A 17,099-nucleotide genomic window follows, 5' to 3' on the forward strand; every position below is an offset into this window, starting at 1 on the left:
TGGTGCATTGGGGGATTAGAGCCATAGAGAATAGCGTGCCATTAGGTACACAGCCATAGGACCATAGAGAATAGGGTGCCATTAGGTACACAGTCATAGGACCATTGAGAATAGGGTGCCATTAGGTACACAGGCATAGGACCATAGAGAATAGGGTGCCATAGGACCATAGAGAATAGGGTGGCATAGAGAATAGGGTACCATAGGACCATAGAGAATAGGGTGCCATAGAGAATAGGGTGCCATAGGACCATAGAGAATAGGGTGCCATTAGGTACACAGCCATAGAGCCATAGAGAATAGGGTGCCATTAGGTACACAGCCATAGGAATGACCAGAATCAGAATCTCCTGGTGACTGGATGCTGGACTCTCTTAGGCCTCGTCTTCTCTCCAGGCTTCATGTTCACGTAGTCACTCTGAACAGACACTTCCTTCTTCAGCTTCCTCTGAGGAAAAATAAACACATCAACATCAATACAACACAACGAGATGAATCAAAACGGGACACAACATATACCCCTCCCTTAAACTCCATTTACACAATGGAGACCAGAGAGTCCAGCTTCAAGGTGCCTGAAGGATATTATATGAGCTGGGGGCATAACAAATAAAAGCATTTTCTTATCGTACCCTGGACTGCCAGGACTGCCAGGACTCCCTGGACTGCTAGGACTCCCAGGACTCCCTGGACTGCCAGGACTCCCTGGACTGCCTGGACTGCCAGGACTCCCTGGACTGCCAGGACTCCCTGGACTGCCAGGACTCCCTGGACTGCTAGGACTCCCAGGACTCCCTGGACTGCCAGGACTCCCTGGACTGCCAGGACTCCCTGGACTGCCAGGACTCCCTGGACTGCCAGGACTGCCCAGGACTCCCTGGACTGCCAGGACTCCCTGGACTGCCAGGACTCCCTGGACTGCCAGGACTCCCAGGACTCCCAGGACTTCCAGGACTCCCTGGACTGCCAGGACTCCCTGGACTGCCTGGACTGCCAGGACTGCCAGGACTGCCAGGACTCCCTGGACTCCCTGGACTCCCTGGACCCCCAGGACTGACAGGACTCACTGGACGGTCTGGACTGCCAGGACTGTCTGGACTCCCTGGACTGTCTGGACTGCCAGGACTCCCTGGACTCCCTGGACTCCCAGGACTCCCAGGACTGTCTGGACTGTCTGGACTCCCAGGACTGTCTGGACTCCCAGGACTGTCTGGACTCCCAGGACTGTCTGGACTCCCAGGACTGTCTGGACTGCCAGGACTCCCTGGACTCCCAGGACTGTCTGGACTCCCAGGACTCCCTGGACTCCCAGGACTCCCAGGACTCCCAGGACTGTCTGGACTGTCTGGACTGTCTGGACTCCCAGGACTGTCTGGACTGCCAGGACTGTCTGGACTGCCTGGACTCCCTGGACTCCCAGGACTGTCTGGACTCCCTGGACTCCCAGGACTGCCAGGACTCCCTGGACTCCCAGGACTGTCTGGACTGCCAGGACTCCCTGGACTGTCTGGACTCCCAGGACTCCCTGGACTCCCTGGACTCCCAGGACTCCCAGGACTCCCAGGAATCTCTGGACAACAGATGTTTCGGAGTGGACTTTCTTGGCTATAATAATAAACGGAGTGACCAGACTCTCAGTGTTAGGGTCAGGGTCAGGGTTAGGGTCAGGGTCAATAACATGAGGAAAACTGACCCAGAGGACGATGGCGATGATCGTGATGATAATGCTGTAGAGAAGAAACCCACATCCCACCAATAATGGACACAGGGGGAGGGGTTTAGAAACCTCTGCACAATTCTGGTTGGCCAGAGGATCTTGATGTTGATTCGCCAGTGGATCTCGGTGTGTCAAGCACTGCTTCTCTGTGAACCAATCAGAACGCAGTAGAAACCAGAAATAAGAAGCTATAATTCATCCACTTCACGAGCCGAGCTACAACCAGGCTTCACCTGGGATGTTGTATACCTTGACCACGTCACTTTAATTTTCAAACTGTTTTGTGCTGTATCATACCAACTCCCTGTCATTCGTTGCCAATGACGACGATCAGGGTATCAAGAAAAACAAAACAGATCTGGGACCAGGCTAGTTAATTTGTTCAGTACGACTGTTTCTGTAGACGGCCCCTTACCTTCAATCAGTAGAGTCTGAACAGAGTCCTCTTGATAAGGCAGAGGAGACCTCATCCTTTCCGCTATGCAGGTGTACAGGCCTGTGCTGTTGACCGTGAACACATAGCGGTTGATCAAGTTCTGGTTCCGATTTTGGTCAACTAGATAGAACTGGGCCCAGGTGTCGGTTCGGTTGGTTCTGGTGTGGATCTGGTTCCTCTCGAGCACTGTGGTGTGAACGAGGGACTGGTTCAACGACAGGTGGAAGCTCAGATCCTCCCCTGTCGTGTTGGGGCAGGAGATGGACACTCTGCTGTGGAGAGACACACGCTGGATGTACAGTGGTCTGTCTGTATGGGGAAACAGGAGGGTGGGTTAAGTATGCCAGGACGAGACAGGACGGCCAATAGGGTAGGAGCCTATCTCCTGTTTCTGCAGCGTGAGGCAGCTTGATGTAAAAGTACACACCCCGTGGACAGGAAGCTGTGATTTCTCCGTCCTCTCTAGACGTGGCCTGTCACTGCCCAGGTTAATGTGTAATTAAAAGTACAACATTATTCAGCTGATAAAATGAACAAAATATTTGAACAAGCTAAATATGAGGAACAATATAATAAATGAAAACTTCAACTGCAGAAAAGGATGCTGGTTATATGCACATGCATTTTGAAAAGTATGCTTTTAATATATTTTTTGGACATTACATTATTTTTGTACATTTGGCAAATGTATAAATAAATTTAAAAAACTGAAATATAACATTTACATAAGTATTCAGACCCTTTACTCAGTACAGTACTTTGTTGAAGCACCTTTTGCAGTGATTACAGCCTCAAGTCTTCTTGGGTATGACTCTACAAGCTTGGCACACCTGTATTTAGGGTGTTTCTCCCATTCTTCTCAGCAGATCCTCTCAAGCTCTGTCAGGTTGGTTAGTGTTAGGTTATGTCTGTCTAACCAGGTTCTGTCTATCACACTGACATGTACAGCTCTCTGGGTGAGGTTCTGTCTGTCTAAGACACTGACATGTGCAGCTCTCTGGGTGAGGTTCTGTCTAACACACTGACATGTGCAGCTCTCTGGGTGAGGTTCTGTCTGTCTAACCACACTGACATGTACAGCTCTCTGGGTGAGGTTCTGTCTGTCTAAGACACTGACATGTGCAGCTCTCTGGGTGAGGTTCTGTCTAACACACTGACATGTACAGCTCTCTGGGTGAGGTTCTGTCTGTCTAACTCACTGACCTGTAGAGCTCTCTGGGTGAGGTTCTGTCTAACACACTGACATGTACAGCTCTCTGGGTGAGGTTCTGTCTGTCTAACACACTGACATGTACAGCTCTCTGGGTGAGGTTCTGTCTGTCTAACCACACTGACATGTACAGCTCTCTGGGTGAGGTTCTGTCTAACACACTGACCTGTAGAGCTCTCTGGGTGAGGTTCTGTCTAACACACTGACATGTACAGCTCTCTGGGTGAGGTTCTGTCTGTCTAACTCACTGACCTGTACAGCTCTCTGGGTGAGGTTCTGTCTGTCTAACTCACTGACCTGTAGAGCTCTCTGGGTGAGGTTCTGTCTAACACACTGACATGTAGAGCTCTCTGGGTGAGGTTCTGTCTGTCTAACACACTGACATGTACAGCTCTCTGGGTGAGGTTCTGTCTAACACACTGACCTGTACAGCTCTCTGGGTGAGGTTCTGTCTAACACACTGACACGTACAGCTCTCTGGGTGAGGTTCTGTCTAACACACTGACCTGTACAGCTCCTCATGGCAGCTGGAGGCGGACCACAACGTGTTGTCTCTGGACAATTGGGCATCATATCCATGTAAGTAATCCATACCTAGCCCTTCAGTAAGTCGTGACAAACTCACTTACAAAACTCTTATGGACTAGACTGACTTATGACCAACATTTTTCTATTTACACTTTGTAGTAAATTTTGACACTAGAATCAATGTTTTTTGACTCATATCGATGCAACATAGACCAACTTCTATGTTTTTAAACGGTCTAAGGGGCAGTTGACCTTTAATTAAGTCTGTAGTCGCTACATCCATTTTTGACTTAACAAAGTAAATGTAAACAAACACTGCAGTATATAGCCTCGAAACATAGTTCAAACTACAATTGAGATATTATGGGATGGTCAGTCCTTGCATCAATTGCGCGGTCTTTGAATTTGAGAGTGCTACATTTCTCCAGCCCCGTCACACAGCGTTTTAACTAAACAGGAAATGCTTTCAGAGTGCTACATTTCTCCAGCCCCGTCACACAGCGTTTTAACGAAACAGGAAACGCTTTCAGAGTGCTACATTTCTCCAGCCCCGTCACACAGCGTTTTAACGAAACAGGAAACTCTTTGTTATTGTTTCAACTGCGGACTGAGGCTTTAAATAAAAAATCTTAGCATAGGGGCTTGGGGTGGGTTTGATGTGGATCCGTATCAGCGCAGGGGCTTGGGGTGGGTTTGATGTGGATCCGTATCAGTGCAGGGGTTTGTGGTGGGTTTGATGTGGATCCGTCTTAGCATAGGGGCTTGGGTTGGGTTGATGTGGATCCGTATCAGCGCAGGGGTTTGTGGTGGGTTTGATGTGGATCCGTCTTAGCATAGGGGCTTGGGGTGGGTTTGATGTGGATCCGTCTTAGCATAGGGGCTTGGGGTGGGTTTGATGTGGATCCGTCTTAGCATAGGGGTTTGGGTGGGTTTGATGTGGATCCGTCTTAGCATAGGGGCTTGGGGTGGGTTTGATGTGGATCCGTATCAGCGCAGGGGTTTGGGGTGGGTTTGATGTGGATCCGTCTTAGCATAGGGGCTTGGGGTGGGTTTGATGTGGATCCGTCTTAGCATAGGGGTTTGAGGTGGGTTTGATGTGGATCCGTCTTAGCATAGGGGCTTGGGGTGGGTTTGATGTGGATCCGTATCAGCGCAGGGGTTTGTGGTGGTTTTGATGTGGATCCGTCTTAGCATAGGGGCTTGGGGTGGGTTTGATGTGGATCCGTATCAGCGCAGGGGTTTGTGGTGGGTTTGATGTGGATCCGTCTTAGCATAGGGGCTTGGGGTGGGTTTGATGTGAAATTCGTATCAGTATAGGGGCTTGGGGTGGGATTGATGTGGATTTGTATCAGCATAGGGGCTTGGGGTGGGTTTGAATCAGCATGGGGGCTTATTCGTATCAGCATGGAGGATTGATGATGTGGATCGGTGTCAGCATGGGGGCATGGTGATGTGGATCGGTGTCAGCATGGGGGCTCTGGGGGCTTGGTGATGTGGATCAGTGTCAGCATGGGGGCTTGGTGATGTGGATCAGTGTCAGCATGGGGGTTCTGGGGGCTTGGTGATGTGGATCGGTGTCAGCATGGGGGCATGGTGATGTGGATCAGTGTCAGCATGGGGGCTCTGGGGGCTTGGTGATGTGGATCAGTGTCAGCATGGGGGCTTGGTGATGTGGATCGGTGTCAGCATGGGGGCTTGGTGATGTGGATCAGTGTCAGCATGGGGGCTCTGGGGGCTTGGTGATGTGGATCAGTGTCAGCATGGGGGCTTGGTGATGTGGATCAGTGTCAGCATGGGGGCTTGGTGATGTGGATCAGTGTCAGCATGGGGGCTTGGTGATGTGGATCAGTGTCAGCATGGGGGTTCTGGGGGCTTGGTGATGTGGATCGGTGTCAGCATGGGGGCATGGTGATGTGGATCAGTGTCAGCATGGGGGCTCTGGGGGCTTGGTGATGTGGATCAGTGTCAGCATGGGGGCTTGGTGATGTGGATTGGTGTCAGCATGGGGGCTTGGTGATGTGGATCAGTGTCAGCATGGGGGCTCTGGGGGCTTGGTGATGTGGATCAGTGTCAGCATGGGGGCTTGGTGATGTGGATCAGTGTCAGCATGGGGGCTTGGTGATGTGGATCAGTGTCAGCATGGGGGCTTGGTGATGTGGATCAGTGTCAGCATGGGGGTTCTGGGGGCTTGGTGATGTGGATCGGTGTCAGCATGGGGGCATGGTGATGTGGATCAGTGTCAGCATGGGGGCTCTGGGGGCTTGGTGATGTGGATCAGTGTCAGCATGGGGGCTTGGTGATGTGGATCAGTGTCAGCATGGGGGCTTGGTGATGTGGATCAGTGTCAGCATGGGGGCTCTGGGGGCTTGGTGATGTGGATCAGTGTCAGCATGGGGGCTCTGGGGGCTTGGTGATGTGGATCAGTGTCAGCAAGGGGGCTCTGGGGGCTTGGTGATGTGGATCAGTGTCAGCATGGGGGCTTGGTGATGTGGATCAGTGTCAGCATGGGGGCTTGGTGATGTGGATCAGTGTCAGCATGGGGGCTCTGGGGGCTTGGTGATGTGGATCAGTGTCAGCATGGGGGCTCTGGGGGCTTGGTGATGTGGATCAGTGTCAGCATGGGGGCATGGTGATGTGGATCAGTGTCAGCATGGGGGCTCTGGGGGCTTGGTGATGTGGATCAGTGTCAGCATGGGGGCATGGTGATGTGGATCAGTGTCAGCATGGGGGCTCTGGGGGCTTGGTGATGTGGATCAGTGTCAGCATGGGGGCTCTGGGGGCTTGGTGATGTGGATCAGTGTCAGCATGGGGGCTCTGGGGGGCTTGGTGATGTGGATCAGTGTCAGCATGGGGGCTCTGGGGGCTTGGTGATGTGGATCAGTGTCAGCATGGGGGCATGGTGATGTGGATCAGTGTCAGCATGGGGGCTCTGGGGGCTTGGTGATGTGGATCAGTGTCAGCATGGGGGCATGGTGATGTGGATCAGTGTCAGCATGGGGGCTCTGGGGGCTTGGTGATGTGGATCAGTGTCAGCATGGGGGCTCTGGGGGCTTGGTGATGTGGATCAGTGTCAGCATGGGGGCTCTGGGGGCTTGGTGATGTGGATCAGTGTCAGCATGGGGGCTCTGGGGGCTTGGTGATGTGGATCAGTGTCAGCATGGGGGCATGGTGATGTGGATCAGTGTCAGCATGGGGGCTCTGGGGGCTTGGTGATGTGGATCAGTGTCAGCATGGGGGCTCTGGGGGCTTGGTGATGTGGATCAGTGTCAGCATGGGGGCATGGTGATGTGGATCAGTGTCAGCATGGGGGCTCTGGGGGCTTGGTGATGTGGATCAGTGTCAGCATGGGGGCTCTGGGGGCTTGGTGATGTGGATCAGTGTCAGCATGGGGGCTCTGGGGGCTTGGTGATGTGGATCAGTGTCAGCATGGGGGCATGGTGATGTGGATCAGTGTCAGCATGGGGGCTCTGGGGGCTTGGTGATGTGGATCAGTGTCAGCATGGGGGCATGGTGATGTGGATCAGTGTCAGCATGGGGGCTCTGGGGGCTTGGTGATGTGGATCAGTGTCAGCATGGGGGCTCTGGGGGCTTGGTGATGTGGATCAGTGTCAGCATGGGGGCTCTGGGGGCTTGGTGATGTGGATCAGTGTCAGCATGGGGGCTCTGGGGGCTTGGTGATGTGGATCAGTGTCAGCATGGGGGCATGGTGATGTGGATCAGTGTCAGCATGGGGGCTCTGGGGGCTTGGTGATGTGGATCAGTGTCAGCATGGGGGCTCTGGGGGCTTGGTGATGTGGATCAGTGTCAGCATGGGGGCATGGTGATGTGGATCAGTGTCAGCATGGGGGCTCTGGGGGCTTGGTGATGTGGATCAGTGTCAGCATGGGGGCTCTGGGGGCTTGGTGATGTGGATCAGTGTCAGCATGGGGGCTCTGGGGGCTTGGTGATGTGGATCAGTGTCAGCATGGGGGCTCTGGGGGCTTGGTGATGTGGATCAGTGTCAGCATGGGGGCTCTGGGGGCTTGGTGATGTGGATCAGTGTCAGCATGGGGGCTCTGGGGGCTTGGTGATGTGGATCAGTGTCAGCATGGGGGCTCTGGGGGCTTGGTGATGTGGATCAGTGTCAGCATGGGGGCTCTGGGGGCTTGGTGATGTGGATCAGTGTCAGCATGGGGGCTTGGTGATGTGGATCAGTGTCAGCATGGGGGCTCTGGGGGCTTGGTGATGTGGATCAGTGTCAGCATGGGGGCTCTGGGGGCTTGGTGATGTGGATCGGTGTCAGCATGGGGGCTCTGGGGGCTTGGTGATGTGGATCGGTGTCAGCATGGGGGCTCTGGGGGCTTGGTGATGTGGATCAGTGTCAGCATGGGGGCTCTGGGGGCTTGGTGATGTGGATCGGTGTCAGCATGGGGGCTCTGGGGGCTTGGTGATGTGGATCGGTGTCAGCATGGGGGCTCTGGGGGCTTGGTGATGTGGATCGGTGTCAGCATGGGGGCTTGGTGATGTGGATCGGTGTCAGCATGGGGGCTTGGTGATGTGGATCAGTGTCAGCATGGGGGCTCTGGGGGCTTGGTGATGTGGATCAGTGTCAGCATGGGGGCTTGGTGATGTGGATCAGTGTCAGCATGGGGGCTTGGTGATGTGGATCGGTGTCAGCATGGGGGCTTGGTGATGTGGATCGGTGTCAGCATGGGGGCTCTGGGGGCTTGGTGATGTGGATCGGTGTCAGCATGGGGGCTTGGTGATGTGGATCGGTGTCAGCATGGGGGCTCTGGGGGCTTGGTGATGTGGATCGGTGTCAGCATGGGGGCTCTGGGGGCTTGGTGATGTGGATCGGTGTCAGCATGGGGGCTCTGGGGGCTTGGTGATGTGGATCGGTGTCAGCATGGGGGCTTGGTGATGTGGATCGGTGTCAGCATGGGGGCTCTGGGGGCTTGGTGATGTGGATCGGTGTCAGCATGGGGGCTCTGGGGGCTTGGTGATGTGGATCGGTGTCAGCATGGGGGCTTGGTGATGTGGATCGGTGTCAGCATGGGGGCTCTGGGGGCTTGGTGATGTGGATCGGTGTCAGCATGGGGGCTCTGGGGGCTTGGTGATGTGGATCGGTGTCAGCATGGGGGCTCTGGGGGCTTGGTGATGTGGATCGGTGTCAGCATGGGGGCTCTGGGGGCTTGGTGATGTGGATCGGTGTCAGCATGGGGGCTCTGGGGGCTTGGTGATGTGGATCAGTGTCAGCATGGGGGCTCTGGGGGCTTGGTGATGTGGATCGGTGTCAGCATGGGGGCTCTGGGGGCTTGGTGATGTGGATCGGTGTCAGCATGGGGGCTCTGGGGGCTTGGTGATGTGGATCGGTGTCAGCATGGGGGCTCTGGGGGCTTGGTGATGTGGATCGGTGTCAGCATGGGGGCTCTGGGGGCTTGGTGATGTGGATCGGTGTCAGCATGCGGGCTCTGGGGGCTTGGTGATGTGGATCGGTGTCAGCATGGGGGCTCTGGGGGCTTGGTGATGTGGATCGGTGTCAGCATGGGGGCTCTGGGGGCTTGGTGATGTGGATCGGTGTCAGCATGGGGGCTCTGGGGGCTTGGTGATGTGGATCAGTGTCAGCATGGGGGCTTGGTGATGTGGATCAGTGTCAGCATGGGGGCTTGGTGATGTGGATCAGTGTCAGCATGGGGGCTTGGTGATGTGGATCGGTGTCAGCATGGGGGCTTGGTGATGTGGATCGGTGTCAGCATGGGGGCTCTGGGGGCTTGGTGATGTGGATCGGTGTCAGCATGGGGGCTCTGGGGGCTTGGTGATGTGGATCGGTGTCAGCATGGGGGCTCTGGGGGCTTGGTGATGTGGATCGGTGTCAGCATGGGGGCTTGGTGATGTGGATCAGTGTCAGCATGGGGGCTTGGTGATGTGGATCGGTGTCAGCATGGGGGCTCTGGGGGCTTGGTGATGTGGATCGGTGTCAGCATGGGGGCTCTGGGGGCTTGGTGATGTGGATCGGTGTCAGCATGGGGGCTCTGGGGGCTTGGTGATGTGGATCGGTGTCAGCATGGGGGCTTGGTGATGTGGATCAGTGTCAGCATGGGGGCTTGGTGATGTGGATCGGTGTCAGCATGGGGGCTCTGGGGGCTTGGTGATGTGGATCGGTGTCAGCATGGGGGCTCTGGGGGCTTGGTGATGTGGATCGGTGTCAGCATGGGGGCTCTGGGGGCTTGGTGATGTGGATCGGTGTCAGCATGGGGGCTTGGTGATGTGGATCAGTGTCAGCATGGGGGCTCTGGGGGCTTGGTGATGTGGATCGGTGTCAGCATGGGGGCTTGGTGATGTGGATCAGTGTCAGCATGGGGGCTTGGTGATGTGGATCGGTGTCAGCATGGGGGCTCTGGGGGCTTGGTGATGTGGATCAGTGTCAGCATGGGGGCTTGGTGATGTGGATCAGTGTCAGCATGGGGGCTTGGTGATGTGGATCAGTGTCAGCATGGGGGCTCTGGGGGCTTGGTGATGTGGATCGGTGTCAGCATGGGGGCTCTGGTGGCTTGGTGATGTGGATCGGTGTCAGCATGGGGGCTTGGTGATGTGGATCGGTGTCAGCATGGGGGCTCTGGGGCTTGGTGATGTGGATCGGTGTCAGCATGGGGGCTCTGGGGGCTTGGTGATGTGGATCGGTGTCAGCATGGGGGCTTGGTGATGTGGATCGGTGTCAGCATGGGGGCTTGGTGATGTGGATCGGTGTCAGCATGGGGGCTCTGGGGGCTTGGTGATGTGGATCGGTGTCAGCATGGGGGCTTGGTGATGTGGATCGGTGTCAGCATGGGGGCTTGGTGATGTGGATCAGTGTCAGCATGGGGGCTTGGTGATGTGGATCGGTGTCAGCATGGGGGCTCTGGGGGCTTGGTGATGTGGATCGGTATCTTGCCATCTGCCTGTTTGTCTGTATTATCTTAAAAGCCAAATCAAAGGATCATAAACTTTGATCCTCCCAAAAAATATTTGTTTTGTGCTTCAAAAGTAGCTATAACTAATATAGGCCCAACTTGCTATATCTCAGCCAATTAAAAACATGCATTCTGGTGCTCCTTGATTTGGTGTTGTTCTCCAGACTTTTGTTGTTGTTGGAAACACCGGGGTCCTACCCGATGAAAAATGTTAATTCAGAGCCCGGCCCGTTGGACCAAATACGAATAAGACGTTGGTTTCCCAAGCAGGAAGTCCTGGGTTCAAATCCCACCAGTGGAATCACTCATGTCGGTGGAGGAGTGATGCCAGTAATCAAGACAGCCTGTAGAGGTGTCGGGGACGAAGTTGCCCCCTAGAAGCTGATCCCGGATCAGTTTTGCATTTCTTCCTACAAAGAAATGATTACGAATTGGAGGGGGAGGTAAACTGATCTCTGATCTGTACGTAGGGGAAACTTCACCTCAGATGATCTGTAGAGGAGCATACCAGACATGAACACTTTCTTAACCCGTCTCCTCCCTCCTTTCATCTACCCTGATTTTCATGTGGACTTAACATGTGACATCAATAAGGGATCATAGCCTTCACGTGGACTGAGACTGACCAGCTGTGTCACGGAAAGAGCAGGTGTTCTTAATGTTTTGTTCACTCAGTTACTACCGTAGCGTACTAGCTTGTGACATATAAGACACGCTGGAGTATGCCTCACATCACACAGCCCTGTTTGCTCAGTCAGGAAGTGGTTTATAAAATGGATCTCTGAACCCATCTGGTTTGTATATGAAGATACAATTAACCCATCTGTGACAGCAGATAGAATATAAATACCAAGTAATGGAGTAAACTACCGTATATCAATTCACTACAGCCGCACAACATTCACTAGAGCCGCACAACTTTCACTACAGCCCCACAACATTCACTACAGCCACACAACATTCACTACAGCCCCACAACATTCACTACAGCCACACACCATTCACTACAGCCCCACAACATTCACTACAGCCACACATGTTGCTTTGTACAAAATGTTGTTCCTAAAACACTGTCACGAGATCCGGTGAAAAAAGTTTTCTTCGTCTCATTTATCATCTCAGAATGTTCTTGTTTTTTTGTGTGTTTTTTTAAATGAATGACAACTCAAGTAACAGAATTTAAGGTATTTTAGTTCCAGGTCATAATGCAGTCGACGTGACAACTAAATTACGCACCATGGAAAAAAACAAGCTTCATTCTCTAGAAATGAGTGAATAAATGACTGTAAAATATGAAAATGGTATCATATCTCGATCTCACCTTTGCAGTTGGGAAGTTGTTCTGTAAGTACATGATCTGAAAGGTATAACGACAGAAGGACCGCTGTCATCCATACGTTACATTCCATCATCTTCATCCCTGGAGTGACGGCAGAGCACAACGTTTCTCATTCACCCCGACGTTAGGAAACTGTTTTACCTCAGAAACCCAGAGGGGGAGGGGGGGGCTTTGTAAAACCACAACACACCCACTCTCACTGAACGACATTATGTACGACAATATGTGTTCCCAGACTAGAATGGATCTGTGTCCCTAATGGCCCCTATCAAATCAAATTTATTTATAAAGCCCTTCGTACATCAGCTGATATTTCAAAGTGCTGTACAGAAACCCAGCTTGTAACCCCAAAGCAATGCTTTACATCATTGTTTTGTTTTTTAATTAAATTGTACCTTTATTTAACTAGGCAAGTCAGTTATGAACAAATTCTTATTTTCAATGACGGCCTAGGAACAGTGGGTTAACCGCCTAGTTCAGAACGACAGATTTGTACCTTGTCAGCTCGGGGATTTGAACTTGCAACCTTCTGGTTACTAGTCCAACGCTCTAACCACTAGGCTACCCTGCCGCCCCATATAGAGAATATGGTGGCAGTTTCAATGCATTCACAGACGTTGAGTTTACTGTGTTAACGAGCAGATTCAATCAATGTATCCATTTATTATTGACAAAGCCAGGCCCGAATACCGTGCATTCTCTTCCGTTAAAGATCACATTGGAAATGTGAGAGTTTTTAAATTCCACTGGGTACAATTGAAGTCAGAAGTTTACATACAGCTCAGCCAAATACATTTAAACTCAGTTTTTCACATTTCCTGACATTTAATCCTAGTAAAAAAATTGCCTGCCTTAGGTCAGTTAGGATCACCACTTTATTATAAGAATGTGAAATGTCAAAATAATAGATTTCTTTCAGCTTTTATTTCTTTCATCAAATTTCCAGTGGGTCAGAAGTTAACATAGTCAATTAGTATTTGGTAGCATTGCCTTTAAATTGTTTAACTTGGGTCAAATGTTTCGGGTAGCCTTCAACAAGCTTCCCACAATAGGTTTGGTGAATTTTGGCCCATTCCTCCTGACAGAGCTGGTGTAACAGAGTCAGGTTTGTAGGCCTCCTTGCTCGCACACACTTTTTCAGTTCTGCCCACATATTTTCTATAAGAATGAGGTCAGGGCTTTGTGATGGCCACTCCACTCATTTTACTGTGGATACAGGTGTTTGGAAAGGATGAACTAGACTTGTGGAGGTCTACCATTTTTTTTCTGAGGTCTTCATTGATTTCTTTAGATTTTTCCTATGATGTCAAGCAAAGAGTTTGAAGGTAGGCCTTGAAATACATCCACAGGTACACCTCCAATTGACTCAAATGATGTCAATTAGCCTATCAGAAGCTTCTAAAGCCATGACATCATTTTCTGGAATTTTCCAAGTTGTTTAAAGCCACAGTCAACTTAGTGTATGTAAACTTCTGACCCACTGGAATTGTGACACAGTGAAATTGTTGGAAAAAATTACTTGTGTCATGCGCAAAGTAGATGTCCTAACCGACTTGCCAAAACTATACTTTGTTTTAACAAGAAATTTGTGGAGTGGTTGAAAAACGTGTTTATGATTCCAACCTAAGTGTATATAAATTCTGACTTCAACTGTCTGTCAACTTTTTGAGTCTTCCATGCCTTGTCCTCAACACCCTTCTCCCTCACTCCACCCTATAAATGACATCATGGCTGCTGTACTCTGAAGAGCTGTAAACATGTTTTTAAGTCTGTGCCTGCATCCCAAATAGCACCCTATTCCATATAGTGCCCTACTTTTGTAAATGTCCCCTGCAAGGCAAACCCCTGCTCTCTGGGTCTGACTTGGAGGTGGGTTAGGAGAGAGTAGATACAGCGAACAAAGTGAAGAGGAAGTGAGAGGTTTAACCACAATGTGGTGGTGGTTCCACAGAACTACCAGGGGTGGTAATCATAGTCACACCAAAGCATAGACCTTAAAGAAGGAATCCTGTGTCCTCTTTGCCCTCGTTTAGATATCTGTTATCTCTGACAGTGTGGTGTGAGCCTACAGGGAGGAGGTCAGAGACCTGGCAGTGTGGTGTGAGCCTATAGGGAGGAGGTCAGAGACCTGGCAGTGTGGTGTGAGCCTACAGGGAGGAGGTCAGAGACCTGGCAGTGTGGTGTGAGCCTACAGGGAGGAGGTCAGAGACCTGGCAGTGTGGTGTGAGCCTATAGGGAGGAGGTCAGAGACCTGGCAGTGTGGTGTGAGCCTATAGGGAGGAGGTCAGAGACCTGGCAGTGTGGTGTGAGCCTATAGGGAGGAGGTCAGAGACCTGGCAGTGTGGCGCCAGGACAACAACCTCTCCCTCAACGTCAGCAAAACAAAAGAGCCGATCATGGACCACAGGAAACGGAGGGGCGAGCACGCCCCCCATCCACATCACTAAGCTGTAGAGGAGCGTGTCGAGAGCTTCAAGTTCCTCGGTGCTAATCCTCTGCCATCATCTGGGTTAAGCCCCGCAATGTGGAAGGAGGGCACAGACTTGGAGATGTTGGCTAAAGGCTTGAGTTCCTCATGCCATTTCGCTGAATTTAGTTTTTTTTCAGTGGTTTGATTTCATCACTGTAGAAGGCCTACCTAGCTGTTCTGAATTTGTATTGTATTTAGTTCCTCAACTCTTTCGTTAGGACAGCGTTCTTCTGGTAATGCTGTAGTTACAGCTTTCATCCACTAGGATGTGCTAGCATATGCTATCCAAAAGGCAGGAGGATATCTGTCATCATAAGGTCTTGGTTTGAACATTTATTTGGTAAGAAGGAAGAGCCAGTTACAGTTTAACACCTCTCCCCTGCAAGGCAAACCCCTGCTCTCTGGGTCTGACTTGGAGGTGGGTTAGGAGAGAGTAGATACAGCGAACAAAGTGAAGAGGAAGTGAGAGGTTTAACCACAATGTGGTGGTGGTTCCACAGAACTACCAGGGGTGGTAATCATAGTCACACCAGAGCATAGACCTTATACAGCATTAAAGAAGGAAACCTGTGTCCTCTTTGCCCTCATTTAGATATCTGTTATCTCTGGTAGTGTGGTAAGTAAGAAGAGGAGAACGTAATGTCAGTGTTAGAACTGTGCCGTTGAGACTACAAAAGTGACATTCCATCGTTCCTCTAAATCAAAGGGTCAGATAAAGTAGCTGTAGTGATGTCATTTCAGCCCCTGGACATACAGTAACCAGGTCTCGACTCAGCCCCTGGACATACAGTAACCAGTGGTCTCCAATCAGCCCCTGGATATACAGTAACCAGTGGTCTCCACTCAGCCCCTGGACATACAGTAACCAGTCGTCTCGACTCAGCCCCTGGACATACAGTAACCAGTGGTCTCCACTCAGCCCCTGGACATACAGTAACCAGGTCTCGACTCAGCCCCTGAATATACAGTAACCAGCCCCTGGACTCGACTCAGCCCCTGGACATACAGTAACCAGTGGTCTCGACTCAGCCCCTGGACATACAGTAACCAGTGGTCTCCACTCAGCCCCTGGATATACAGTAACCAGTGGTCTCGACTCAGCCCCTGGACATACAGTAACCAGTGGTCTCGACTCAGCCCCTGGACATACAGTAACCAGTGGTCTCGACTCAGCCCCTGGATATACAGTAACCAGTGGTCTCCACTCAGCCCCTGGATATACAGTAACCAGTGGTCTCCACTCAGCCCCTGGACATACAGTAACCAGTGGTCTCCACTCAGCCCCTGGACATACAGTAACCAGTGGTCTCCACTCAGCCCCTGGACATACAGTAACCAGTGGTCTCCAATCAGCCCCTGGATATACAGTAACCAGTAGTCTCCACTCAGCCCCTGGACATACAGTAACCAGTGGTCTCCACTCAGCCCCTGGACATACAGTAACCAGTCGTCTCGACTCAGCCCCTGGATATACAGTAACCAGTGGTCTCCACTCAGCTCCTGGACATACAGTAACTAGTGGTCTCCACTCAGCCCATGGACATACAGTAACCAGTGGTCTCCACTCAGCCCCTGGATATACAGTAACCAGTGGTCTCGACTCAGCCCCTGGACATACAGTAACCAGTGGTCTCCACTCAGCCCCTGGACATACAGTAACCAGTGGTCTCCACTCAGCCCCTGGACATACAGTAACCAGTGGTCTCCACTCAGCCCCTGGACTCCAGTGGTCTCAGCCCCTGGACATACAGTAACCAGTGGTCTCGACTCAGCACCTGGACATACAGTAACCAGTGGTCTCCCCTGGACACTCAGTCCCTGGACATACAGCAACCAGGTCTCGAGTCAGCCCCTGAATATACAGTAACCAGGTCTCCTCAGCCCCTGGACATACAGTAACCAGTGGTCTCCACTCAGCCCCTGGACATACAGTAACCAGTGGTCTCCACTAACAGCCCCTGGACATACAGCCCCTGGACATACAGTAACCAGTGGTCTCGACTCAGCCCCTGGACATACAGTAACCAGTGCCCCTGGACATACAGTCTCCACTCAGCCCCTGGACATACAGTAACCAGTGGTCTCCACTCAGCCCCTGGACATACAGTAACCAGTGGTCTCCACTCAGCCCCTGGACATACAGTAACCAGTGGTCTCCACTCAGCCCCTGGACATACAGTAACCAGTGGTCTCCACTCAGCCCCTGGACATACAGTAACCAGGTCTCCACTCAGCCCCTGAATCTCCATACAGTAACCAGTGTCTCCACTCAGCCCCTGGACTCAGCCCCTGCCCCTGACATACAGTAACCAGTGGTCTCCACTCAGCCCCTGGACATACAGTAACCAGTGGTCTCCACTCAGCCCCTGGACATACAGTAACCAGTGGTCTCCACTCAGCCCCTGGACATACAGTAACATACAGTAACCAGTGGTCTCCACTCAGCCCCTGGACATACAGTAACCAGTGG

At 51.9% G+C, this 17,099-nt stretch overlaps 1 protein-coding gene across 1 annotated transcript; it reads right to left on the minus strand.

The window, feature by feature from the left end:
• Positions 1-245: 245 nt before the first annotated feature.
• On the minus strand, positions 246-12,365 carry LOC121841023. Its single transcript, XM_042306907.1, has 4 exons — positions 12,142-12,365; positions 2,133-2,462; positions 1,694-1,863; positions 246-448 (listed from the first exon to the last, which is right to left on the minus strand). The coding sequence occupies exons 1-4, from the start codon at positions 12,236-12,238 to the stop codon at positions 341-343; spliced, it is 705 nt and encodes a 234-aa protein (XP_042162841.1). The 5' UTR covers positions 12,239-12,365; the 3' UTR covers positions 246-340.
• Between the last annotated feature and the right edge of the window lie 4,734 nt (positions 12,366-17,099).

The sequence above is a fragment of the Oncorhynchus tshawytscha genome, linkage group LG26 (assembly GCF_018296145.1).
Source record: "Oncorhynchus tshawytscha isolate Ot180627B linkage group LG26, Otsh_v2.0, whole genome shotgun sequence".
NCBI lineage: Eukaryota > Metazoa > Chordata > Actinopteri > Salmoniformes > Salmonidae > Oncorhynchus > Oncorhynchus tshawytscha.

Excerpts from the sequence above, each read along its gene's own strand:
- LOC121841023 (XM_042306907.1), bottom strand. The coding sequence starts at position 12,238 with ATGAAGATGATGGAATGTAACGTATGGATGACAGCGGTCCTTCTGTCG. Across the intron at positions 2,463-12,141 it reads ACAACTTCCCAACTGCAAAG|ACAGACCACTGTACATCCAG; the intron begins GTGAGATCGAGA and ends TTCCCCATACAG. Across the intron at positions 449-1,693 it reads TCATCGCCATCGTCCTCTGG|AGGAAGCTGAAGAAGGAAGT; the intron begins GTCAGTTTTCCT and ends ATTTTTCCTCAG.